The sequence below is a fragment of the Alligator sinensis genome, unplaced genomic scaffold, assembly GCF_000455745.1.
Source record: "Alligator sinensis unplaced genomic scaffold, ASM45574v1 scaffold28_1, whole genome shotgun sequence".
NCBI classification, from domain to species: Eukaryota; Metazoa; Chordata; order Crocodylia; family Alligatoridae; genus Alligator; species Alligator sinensis.
In genome coordinates this window covers 553,881-566,508 of record NW_005842133.1, presented here as the reverse complement: position 1 = coordinate 566,508, position 12,628 = coordinate 553,881, and the positions used below count along the sequence as shown (strand labels likewise).

General features: G+C 40.3%; 1 protein-coding gene across 5 annotated transcripts in view; it reads left to right on the top strand.

Moving 5' to 3' along the window:
* FGFR2 (fibroblast growth factor receptor 2) overlaps positions 1 to 12,628 on the top strand; it is a 100,313-nt gene that overhangs the window by 34,607 nt on the left and 53,078 nt on the right. For all 5 annotated transcript variants that reach the window (XM_006025109.3, XM_025205887.1, XM_006025110.3 and 2 more), the window contains exon 5: positions 7,669 to 7,792. In XM_006025109.3, coding sequence (XP_006025171.1) covers positions 7,669 to 7,792 — 124 coding nt within the window. The remainder of the gene's footprint in view (positions 1 to 7,668; positions 7,793 to 12,628) is intronic.

Sequence of the window (12,628 nt, the reverse complement as noted above, 5' to 3'; positions counted from 1 at the left end):
GTTTTAGGGCTCCAGGGCTCCCCGCATATGCTTTTTTTTTTACCTTTTAATGCACCGTAGTCTGGTATTGTGGTAGTAAGCTTCATTTTAATGATAGGACTGGTCAAAATGTTTCTCTGGAAACTGATTTTAGATGGGAAATTGGAACATTGGCCAAACAATGTTTTTGTGAAGTATCAGGTTCCTTAAAAAAAGTGATGTTTCTTTCAAGAAAAAGTATCCACAAACTGAAAAGTTTCTGATTTGGGATTGCTGTCACAGGGTCTCATGTGATTTGTAGTTGGGCTTTTACTTGCTCAGATTCTTCCTTATGAGCTGGGGTCCCCAACTAGAATATATAACCTACGATGTATGGTGGGGTATTCTATGCACTAGACTGCCTGAGCAAGAAGAGGGACTGGTGCTGCATGGAAATGGTAACCAGGGACCCAGGCTTATGAAGAGAATAGGGCATTAAACACTTGAATGAGGAGACAGAATTCTTTTTTTTAATAGACATGTTCACCTTTTAGCCAAACATTTTATTTTTTTTTTTTCTCCTGTCCCCTGCTGAAATGTCAAAACTTTCCACTGAAGAAATAATCCCACTTTTTCTGACCAGCTCTCTCCCTATTTTTTGGTTCTGTCAGCCTGGAAGCCGTTTAGACAACCTACTAGTGGAGACACTGTTTTGTTGGTAGGATTCTGTTTAAAAAACTGAATTTACTGGCTAGGAATATTAGCATATCAAGAAACAAATAGCTGTTGGGATAGGCAAAATAGCCCCTCATTTAATTAGGCCAAATATCTTTTGTAGTCATTAAAGGATTTGTCTAAATTCTATTTTCACATTAATGATTGTTTCAGAGAAAGTAGGGAAACGTGCGACTAATAAAAACTCCAGTGCATAGAAAGAAAAATAATTAATTATATTCAACATGTATACTGCAAAACGTAGACCTATAAACAGTTAATACTTAGAATGCAAAAAACCAAGATGGTGCTAAGCATAATAGTAGATTGCACATTAAATATCAGCTTGTACTAAAGTTATATGTCAAACACATTTTATACCAGTGATAGGATAGCCTTTTATATACTATGGAATACCTATATACCTTTGGAATACTGTATGCCCTTGGGATAAGGGAGTGACACATTGAAAGGGATATAGTAAAGAACAAAAAAGTCAGTTATGGTCTTGGCACCTGTTGGCATGTTCTAAAATAACTTTTAAGGGATTTGACATAAAGTAGGGCTTCGGGGACAAATCACTAGATTATAGCGGGCGGGATAAAAATGGACAAGAAAGCATTAAATTGGAAAGGAAGAAAAAGTACCTAACATTTGAGAATCATTGCCATTGCTCCTGCATAGGCTCCCTGCACACTGGCACTCCCTCATTTAAATAGTAAACAATAAATAAATGCTATGGGCATCCATAGCAATTACTTATTTTTACTGCAAGAGACTTAAGTTGTGGATCTGAGAAGATACTATTTCCATGACATATGTGATATGAGAGAGGAATTTCCACTGTTGCTTTTTAATATTAACTTCAGATATGTCCACAGTGAGCTATCTTATCAAACATTATCTCCTTGATTATCTTCTTCCCAAATGAATTACTTCAATAGCTGTTATTTTTGCTAAACTACAATACCATATTTACTTGCATAGGGGACAACTCTGAATATAAGACCCCCCCACCCCATAATTAGATTCTATATATGGGAAAAATTATAAAATTGTTACAATTTTCCAGATATAAACCCTAATCATTGGAGTTATGCCTTGAATTTGTCCCCCTCCCACTGTTACAGCAAGAAAATTAATTTGGGGTATTAAGTAGTTCCTTTGTCTTCTGTCACCCAACTTCTTCCCTCTGCAGCTTCCCCTCCTCCCCCCACCACCTTCTTGTTGGACCCCGCTCTCCCTGAGCACATAAGTGAGGAGCAAATTTGAAAACACTGACCTTGAAATAAGTGCTCATGCATATAGTACCCATAGACTTAGTTCATCTAGAACTGATACATTTTACCTTTTTTGACACTACTGCAAGTTTTAGCAAAGGTACTCTGGAAACACACTTTTAAGGAACACATTTGTATCTGCTTATAGTTTTATAAAATATTTCATGTTCCAGGTCAAATTAGCCAAATCAATTCTGAATCACATTGATTGAGAACTCATTTGTTTCAAAAACCCTATTGATTAATCAGGCAGAACTCAATCATTCTTAACACCATGTATGACACTACAACCAGCGAGCATCCTCCACCCCAGACCTATCACCCTGGACCTTCAGATACTTCCAAATCCATTGCCAGGTATCCTATGTGCAGACCCTGAAGGTCTTGGAGTTCAGATGCCCTCAGATGCTATAGGCAAGCATTCTCCATCCCAAACACTTTAGTTTGGGACTTCAGATACTCCTTACACTTGATCTTAGCCCACAAGAGACTGAAAAGTGATAGAGGTCGCGTTTTTGGGGGTTGTTTTTTTTAATTATGAAATTTTCCGTATTCAAAGCAAAATTAGCCAAAATAAATTCCAAATCCAAGAGTCAGCCCAGAACCGTAAGTGGCCCTACTACCGGCAAACATCCTCCACCATCCAGGGCTTCAGATGCTTCCAGAATCTTTGGCAGGCATCCTACTTGCAGGCCCAAGCCTGGAGGCTTGTGGTTTGGATGTCCCCGAGTTTTGCTTGCCTTCAACCATAAGGCCCCAAGGGCAAGCCAGGGAGGAGTCTCCCATTTCCATGAAGTGGGCTTAAAGCCAAGACCTTTCCACTCCAGCAGCTAAGTGGGAGGCTTACTATACATTACCTTGGCAGGTACTATCCCCATGCCAGGAGAGTGGTTTTCCCTGGTGTGGCTAGGAAGACTGTTTCTGTTGTCACAGTGTTTCCCTTGCCAGGTAAGCACAGGCTACACTTGATCTGAGCCTTCAAGAGGCCGAGAAGTGATAGTTAGTACAAACGGTGTGATCTTAGTTCAAAACTGAGGCTCATATTTTACCAAACAGTTCATTGTACTGGCTGCCATCAGAGTCAACAGCATTTCAAGCCATGGTGACCCCAGAGCCCCGCACTGTTCAGTATGTGTGTGTACTCCAGATGCTGGAACCAGGTGTTCTTGTTATGAGTCCTGGGATCCTCCAAAATGTATATGCAGATGAGGAGCAGGGCAACCAGGTCTAGTTTCAACCTCATGAAAGGTGGGACCACACTAATCCTATGCAACAGGCTGAGAGAGCGAGTGACAGAGGGATTCTGGGTGAACTGTTTGGGGCCCTGTTTGATGATGTTTGCTAGAGCCAGTGAAGAAATGGGAATCATAGAGAATGGGTCATGTGTTTTATAATCGCACTCAGTGTTGGCTGCATTCAATCCACTTCAGAGTTGGTTTCCATTACTGAGCATATGTTGCTTTTGGCAGCAGTTTAATGATAGACAGTATATTTAAGGAGGTTTCCTTGTGTGTAAATAAGAGACGAGGGGCTTTCCCCCACATGCTTATGGTATATCCCTCCTGTTTTGCTCTCAGATAGGCTGAAAACACTATATTCTAAGAAACAGTCTAAAAAAATAAACTTGGAAAGACAAAAAGCTGAAATAACTTTCAATGAACCTTCTTCCTGATATAAGTCATAAAGCTGTAAAGCATCCAAAATGCATGGCTATTGCTGCCATCATTCTCTGGCAGTATTACAGCAATATCCACCCCTCCCCAAACACATAATGTGAAAGTTGCTTTGCACTGTAAAAATGGAGCATAATATTTATTGCTATACATTCCTTATGCCATGGAATAATTGTAAATATGTAATGTTGCTGCATAACATTTTTATTCATGTAGAAGAAATTAAATACTTTGTATAGAGCCAGTACAAGTCCTGTAAATCATCTGAATCTGTCTCGTCGTCCATTAAAAGGTGTGTAGGCCTTGTGCAGGCTTTCTGCAACAGTTGAATTCCTTTATTGGGGCAAATGCTGAGCTGGTTTCATAGTCATGATAGGTTCCAAGTACTTTTCCACTGCTCTGGTATGTTAAGCCAAGAGAGCACATATAAGCACTCTATACCCCATGCAGGATTCAACAGAGTTTCACAGTAGTTCTGTGGATGGCATTAACAGAGGTTGGTAGTCAGTGAGTTTATGTTCATCATGAATCTTATAGGAAGCTTATAAGAAGTGGAAACTTGGACAGATATCTAGGGAGGAGTATAAGAGGATTGCTTGGGCATGCAAGGATGAAGTCAGGAAGGACAAAGCACAGTTGGAGTTGCAGCTAGCAAGGAATGTGAAGGGTAACAAGAAAGGTTTCTACAAGTATGTTGGTAGCAAGAGGAGGATCAGGGAAAGTGTGGGTCCCTTACTGACTGGGGGAGGCAACCCAGTGACAGAGAATGCAGAAAAGGCTGAAGTACTCAATGCCTTTTTCACCTCAGTCTTCACAGGCAAGGTCAGCTCCCAGACTACTGCACATGGCAGCACAGTTTGGGAAGGAGGCAGGCAGCCAACAGTGGTGAAAGAACAGGTTAGGGACTATATAGAAAAGCTGGACATATACAAATCAATCGGACCACATGGGATGCACCTGAGGGTGTTGAGGGAGTTGGCTGATGAGATTGCAGAGCCTCTGGCCATAATTTTTGAAAACTCATGGCTATCAGGAGAGGTCCCAGATGTTTGGAGAAGGACAAACATAGTGCCCATATTTAAGAAAGGGAAAAAGGAGGATCCAGGGAACTACAGACTGATTGGTCTCACCTTAGTCCCTGGAAAAATCATGAAGCAGCTCCTCAAGGAATCCATTTCGAAGCACCTGGAGGAGAAGAAGGTGATTAGGAACAGTCAGCAAATCATGCCTGACGAACCTGATTGCCTTCTATGATGAAATGACTGGTTTTGTGGACTTGGGGAGACCAGTGGATGTGGCATACCTTGATTTTTAACAAGGCTCTCCCAAGATAAGGTCACCCACAACATTCTTGCAGGCAAACTCAGGAAGTATGGGCTGGATGAATGGACTGTAGGGTGGATAGAAAACTGGCTGGAGCATCTGGCTCAGAGGGTAGTAATCAATGGCTCGATGTCTAGTTGGCAACCAGTATCAAGTGGAGGGCCCCTGGGGGCGGGCCTGGGGCCAGTTTTGTTCAATATTTTCATCAATGACCTGCAAGATGGCATAGAGTGCACCCTCAACGAGTTTGCAGATGACACCAAGCTGGGGGAAGTAGTAGATATGCTGGAGGGTAGGGCTAAGATTCAGAGTGATCTAGACAAATTGGATGATTGGGCCAAAAGAAATCTCATGAGGTTCAACGAGGACAAGTGAAAAGTCCTGCACCTCTAAGATGGAGCAATCCCATACACTGGTACAGGCTGGGGGCTGACTGGCTGGGCAGCAGCTCTGCAATAAAGGACCTGGGGGTTACAGTGGACAATAAGCTGAATATGAGCCAACAGTGTGCCCTTGTTGCCAGGAAGGCTAACAGTATACTGGGCTGTGTCGGTAGGTGTGTTGCCAGCAGGTCAAGGCAAGTGATTGTTCCCCTCTATGCAGCACTGGTGAGGCCACATCTGGAGTACTGTGTCCAGTTTTGGGCCCTTCACTACAGAAGGGATGTGGGCAAATTGGAGAGAGTCCAGCAAAGGACAACAAAAGTGGTGAGGAGGCTGGGGGGACCTGACTTATGAGAAGAGGCTGAGGGAGCTAGGCTTATTTAGTCTGGAGAAGAGAAGATTATTGGGGGATTCTTCAACTCCCTGAAGTGGGGTTCGAAAGAGGTTGGAGGTAGACTGTTCTCAGTGGTGGCAGATGACAGAACAAAGAGCAATGGTTTCAAGTTACAGCAAGGGGAGTTGAGGTTAGATATTAGGATGCATTTTCTCACTAGGAGGGTAGTAAAACACTGGAACAGGTTACCCAGAGAGGTGGTGGAATCTCTGTCCCTGGAGGTTTTTAAGACCTGGCTAGACAGCCTTGGGTGGGATGGTCTAGTTGGGGATGGTGCTGCTGTGAGCAGGGGGTTGGACTAGATGGCCTCCTGAGGTCCCTTCCAACCCTGATTTTCTGTGATTCTGTGAATCCACAGGTCCAAAAGCTCACCAGTTGTTGAGCAGCTCAATTTGATGATGAGTATTGTAAACTAGAGCTGAAGGTTTTTTGTCCCATAATTCTGTGATCTTTCTGAGAAGCTTAGTTACTATTCAGGATTTTACATAGATTTGGAGTCTTTTCCAGGATTTGACCTTATTTTTAAAGCACTAATAACCAAACTGACTATTTTCTGGTAGCTAATAACTAGGTGAAAGCACAAGGACTCTTGGCTTTGCTAACTGTTACATTATGGAAAATGCCAGGCCTAGGGATTTTATTATTCTCACAAGTGTGAATGAAAACCTGCATGGATATCAATATTAATATTAAACATTAGTTGCCCTGTCTGTTGGATAAGTACCAATATAGTAACTGGAGAAGTAGAATTATGTACCTAAAAGCTTTAATCCCGGTTTAGGTTTTTTTTAGATGCGTAATTACTGCCAGTATCGCTGTATCCTCTAAAATTTATCTCAGAATGTAATGTTGAGGGAGAGGTAATTTACTGCTTTCCATTTTTCAGGATTAAAATGACTGTACCTGACTGCAGTGTTCCATTTTCTAAAACTTGTACATTATAGCTGGTATGTAGTGCAATTGTAGCATAATAAGATGTCTGTCTCATAAATTGCCTGTTGAAACAATAGTTTGATGGAAGTTCAAGGGGAACAAAGAGCCAATGTCACTTTGGGAGTCGATTCATCATCCAGAGAATACATATCCGTATGTGAATAACTATTTTCATAGCAGTATATGGCCCTGTTCCTCCTTCTAGCAAAATCAGTGGCCAAATTCCCTCTGCATTTTGGGGAAGAAGATCAGCCCAGTAGCTACTCTTTCACGCAATCCACTTTCTCCGAATAAAATGTTTTTGCATGAAAGAATTACCAGCCTTGTTCGGCGTGATTGTCTTACTCATTTTCCAAAATCTGTCATTGTTGTTCCTCACATCCTTATATTTTGTACCAGTTAGGATTTTTTTAAATCTGCTTTCTGGAAAAAGCTTCTCCATTTGTATGAATTGTATTCTTCCAGAATGACAAGACACGTGCCTGCTACCCAGTGGGACTGTGAATGTTGCACACTTTTTTTTTTTTTTATTTCACAGAAAGTCTCAGTATATGATTCAATTATTAAATTAAAGCTTTTGACATTATGGAAGTCTATGCTGCCTGGCTTGTGAGCAATAGACAGTACTGTCCGATAATTGTTTGGAGACAGATCTGGAGTGTTGGTGATCTGAGTTGTGTTTAGTGTGGACTGGTGTCCATGTCATAAACCCATCAATGCAACTGGCACTAATTGGCACTGTTGATGTCAGTCAAAGACTGAATGTGCATTGAGCATTAAAGCTGATGGTAAAGTACATTTATAAATGATGCTTTCACTGAGACTTCTTTTCTATTCTTGCTGCATGCATAAATAAAATATTTCAGACTCCAGAACTGTCAATCCAGCACTGCAGTCGCTTTTAAAAAATTATGTAATGAAAAAAAAAGATTAACTTCCTTTGTGTGGGTGAAAGGAGAACAAAATTGTGCTATTAAGGTTTTAAAACTCTCTCATTGCAATCCTACCAGGTACGAAACCAGCACTGGAGTCTCATTATGGAGAGCGTAGTCCCATCTGACAAAGGAAATTACACGTGTATAGTGGAAAACGAATATGGGTCCATCAATCACACATACCACCTTGATGTTGTTGGTGAGTAAAGCTCTATTGGCTATAAGACAGGTTTTGAAATTGCTGGTTGAGTTTTCTTTGGTCATTGAGGACTAACCCGCAATGGCTTTTTGTTAAGAATGGTATTAGATTAAATATAAGGATATCTTCAATTCTGTCAGGCTGCTTCGCCTTTTAGTCACAGCATTGAATAATGCTCCTCCTGTTTCTCTCTCTCCTGCTCACTCACACCTACTCAAACTCAGCACACTTGTAGTAGTGAAGTGTGAAAGGTCTCATTGATTCATTAATGGTGTGAGTTTACCTGCTGCGTCCTGAAGGCCAGCTGAAGAGATGACTGTGAAGATGTCAAACCCCACCCATTTCCAGACATGAAAATCTCAGAAACTGGTTAAGCTGAGCTGCACTGCTCACTTCATCTGTAGTGTTGGTTCACTGGGAGAGGTTCTGTTCCTCGGCTGCCTAAAGCCCAAACAAATAGAGAGATTTTTAGAGCAGTGGCAGCACTTGGTTGTCTGAGTAAAAATATACTTACAGTTGCAGTGCACTGACCTATAGACAAAGCCATTTTTGTTTGAACACTTGTTTAAACAAAGTTTATTGAGGGTGCAGCACCAATGACTGCCAGGAATTGTAGTAAATTGTATTACACACAAATCCCTTTTGCACTGCCCAGCTGGTGGGAGGGTATAGTCTCAAGCCATGTTCACTAGCTCAGGAATAGATTTGTTTTACCAAATGTATCAAAGGAAGAACCAGAAGGGTGCAGTGCTCCTTGGAGATTTTCTTTTCCTTTGGTTTAGCTTTGCTAGTGATCGCAAGGAGGTTTAAAAGGGGATTTTCCCCTTTTAGAAGTGCCAGGTATGTTCTTTGTTAAGGTAAAATGGGTTAATAAATCTCCAAACTAGTCAACTTTGTGTTGACTAGCACTTTCACCCAGTTCTTATAGCTAAAGTGTTCACCATGGATGATGCTGTCACTTGAGCAAATATTTGCTAGGAACCCCCTGCCCCTCTTCCCTCTTTTAAGCCTTTTGAATGTCATGCATTCAAGAATATTATGCAGAAGTTTATTTTTCCTGGCAGCAAATTACAGTGACCTGCATGAATGAATGGAATGGTAATAAGGATTATGTCATCTATTTAAATATCTACTCTTTTCCTATGGAGAAGCAGGAAAGTAAATAATGAGCTCAAGATTTTCAAAAGTAATTAGTGATGTTTGGGTTTCTCATTGCTTAGGGGCCTGACTGACTGGAGATCTCTTAATGGGGTCTGAGATTTGGAAGGGGACCACTCAGTCTTTTCTGAAAATCAGGCTCTTGTAAATTGGGCACCCAAAATCGCCAGTCACATCCAAAAATCTTGGTTCTGTTTGTTGGTGCAGATGTTACACTTATTGCTCTTTAGGTACACAGAAAGGGCTCTAAAGCTGTAGGTGAACTGACATTGGTGGCTCTGAGAGGACTGCTGAAGTCACCAGCAGTTTTCATGAATTTTTTTTTTTAAATGGACGTTGAATTATGTCTCTAGCTTGGATGGGGAATTAGTGCAAAGAAGTAGTGCTGCTTCTGGACTATTGACACGTACAGCTGAGGGCCGTGGTTGGGTATGGAATAGAATGGGAGAGTGAGTTAATACAGGCAGTGAGGGAGCCCTCTGGCAGCCCTTTTCTAGCCAAGGTACTTCTACAGAAGTTCAGTTTCTACAGACATTCCCTTCGTTTACATTTCTTTTCAGCTTCCATAGTGTGATGGAGGGTTGTGGAGGGGTGTTTCGAGTCAATTATACTTGCACATCACTTCTCTCAAGCTTCAGCCCATAATTTTAACTTGAGTTGCGTACTTAAAACATTTGAAAACTGTCAGCAGAAAACCTTTGAAATTTGCTTTTCCTTTATGATTTAACTAGTTCTAGAGTTGATTAAGTGTAAGGAATAGCAAACGGTATTAAACATGGTAATGCATTATATGAACACGAGCATCTGACTACATGGTGTAATAACCTCTGATTATGTCACAGATTTTGGAGGTATCCCAGCAAAATCTGTGCCAAGTAATGACACAATGCTTGTTGGGAATATCCATTATTACTCGACACCAATAACTTTCCAAACCTTGAACTCTTCTGGCAATTAGAAGTCGACAGCCAGCAATGCCTGAGATTTTCAGTGAAAATGTATGTGTGAAGTATTCTTGTTTTTATATTGTAATTACTCGGAAGGACCTTATTAAAGCAAGGATTTGGTCAGCTCAGTTGTGCTCTCTCAAATTTACAAAACTGGCAGAATAAATATACTGAGTTTCTTGCAGTGGGAATAGAAAAGGCTGAAGGATGTACAATGGTAAATTGTAGCTGTGCAATACAGCCTGTCTGGAAGCTTTGATGGAAGGTGTTATTCTTGTGATATTCTCTTCTGTGCCACAAACTTCTGATCTAGCTCAAACAAAATGATGGTGCACTGAGGGTGAAGTTCATATCATGTAGAGGGACCAGTACAATGACTAGGCAGCCACAAGCTTTCAAAATATTAGGCTTTGTTCTGGTCCATTGCCCAGGGACAGCTTTCACCCAGAGGGAATTAGACTGCAATAGCAGACTGCAATAGCAGGAGATGATGATGATGCAAAATTCTCCATATAAATCTTTCTGTTTGGGCCTCGTGCAAGGGAGAGTAATTTATTATTATTTATTATAGTAATACTGGAGGCTCCAGCCAAGATTAAGGATTGATTCATTGTGCAACACACTGTGCATGTCACATAGTCAGAGTTTACAGTGTAAGATGGGGAAAAGGAATATTATTATACGTGTTGTATAGAGACACTAAATAACTTGCCCTGGGTCCGCAGAAAGCCTGTAGCAGAACGTAGAATTGATGTTCATTCTCAAGTCTCAGTCCAGGTCCTTAATTACAAGAATATTCTTCCCCTCTAAGTGTTAGCCTAGCAGCTGTTACTGAAGTACCTTTATATTCTGCTGCATTTTATTGCAGGTAGAAACTTGTATTTATACAAATCTCCTTAATAGAGACACTTGGTACTGATTAAATATAGAAGTCATTGACTCTTGAGTGATTAGAAACTACAGTTTGGACCTATGGGTTCCCTGTAGTGAACCTGGGGCCTTAGCACTGTGGGAATGTAGCTGCTGAGCCTTGTCTGTAACTAGATCATCCCTGGATTGCAATTATCACCAGAAAACAACATCGGTAGCAGTTGCTCTGTTTAAGCATGGAAGGAAATTATTGAATTTATGTTCTAATAGCAAAAATATTAGTCATTGAACATTGAGGCTTGTAGGTAGCAGTTTCTGCTCTATTAATCGTCATCATCTAGAGAAACAAAAGGTTGGTTTGGTTTCAGATGAAATTCTTTGTATTAACTCATTTACTAGGTTTTATTAGCAGCTGTTAGAACACAACACATCCTCCAAAAATGTATAAAAAGACCCTGATGTTTATAATAAAAATGAGTATAATTTGTTGAGACATTTTTTTTAAGTACCCATTCTTGCCTGTTTATCTACATTTTAATCAGTTTCTAAATTGTACAGCTCACTCATCCTTTAGGTTTTATTTATTAAGTACAGAAGTATCCAAGTACTTAAATAATTGTTATTCTATTATGAAAACAATATGAGACATGAATTTCAAACCGGGAATTGTTTAAGGACACATTCTCCATTTAAAACGCAATGCTCCAAAAATGTATGGAGGCAAATAGTTTTATTTAATAAAATACATAACATTCATAATAAAAATCATTTTATTTCATAATGTGCTTTCATAAAAGTATTTTCACAGAAATAATCATGTACTGATCCTTGCAGGATCTGACCCATTTTTTTAAGCAGGTATTTTTTTCGTATCTGTTTTCATAATAACCCATTATAACACAAGGAAGGATTATTTTGAAGTGTTATCAACTTTTCACAGTTTGTGATTTTGTTCTCTCTTTATCCCTTTCAATTTGGGAGTGAGAATTTCACTTTTGTTTCTAGATGGTTTAATTGGAAGGTATTTGTATGCTGTCGATGTCACGGTGTTTGGCTTTCAAATAATGTAGGGGTTTTTTTGGTTTTGTTTTTTTCTGTTCTTGTTTTAATTTTTTTTTCCTCCTAAATTTGTGGACAGTAGCCTTTGGTCTCAAAGCAAATAAGCTAATCCCCCAAAATATAAAGTTTAGGCTAAGTCTGACCCGTGTTTCTTTATGTATTCAGTTCACATTTTAAGAAGTGACTGATATCTAAATACATATACCTCATGCTGTACATCTCATGTCTGGCAGGAGTTGCGTGGAGGTATTGCAACCAAGCCCAAACCTGTATTTCTGGCAGATGTGTCTGTAGTTGTTGACTAGGTCTTTACAAGAACATGCTTTAGCTTGATATATTTACTGAGTGCTTGTGGCCTGGGACATGATGGGACAGAGACTGAAAACACAAAAGAATCCATATGGTGCTTGCCCTCACATATTGGTTAGACTGAGAAGGAAGAAGCTTTTATTCAAAGCACTGATAAGCCTGACAGTGGACTTTAATATCTGGCATTGGGCTTTTGGCACCATGTGTACAACTCAGAGGAGAAATTACACAAATTGGTTAGTGCTTGCTTGGGGCTGTGCGCTTCACTGTTGAAAACAAAGACAGCAGTGTGATGGTTCAGTAAAGGGAAAATGAAGGCTGGCTGCTACACCTGCCCCCCCCCTTCTGTCAATAAAGTCAAAATATTCCAAACCCCAAGTTTTATAGCATGGAAGCTTCTGATTTCATTGGAGTTGCCTGGCTAAATTATATTTTATGGACAAATACTAGTGTCATTACTTCATCTGTTGGGTGAATGCTGGATTTGTCATGT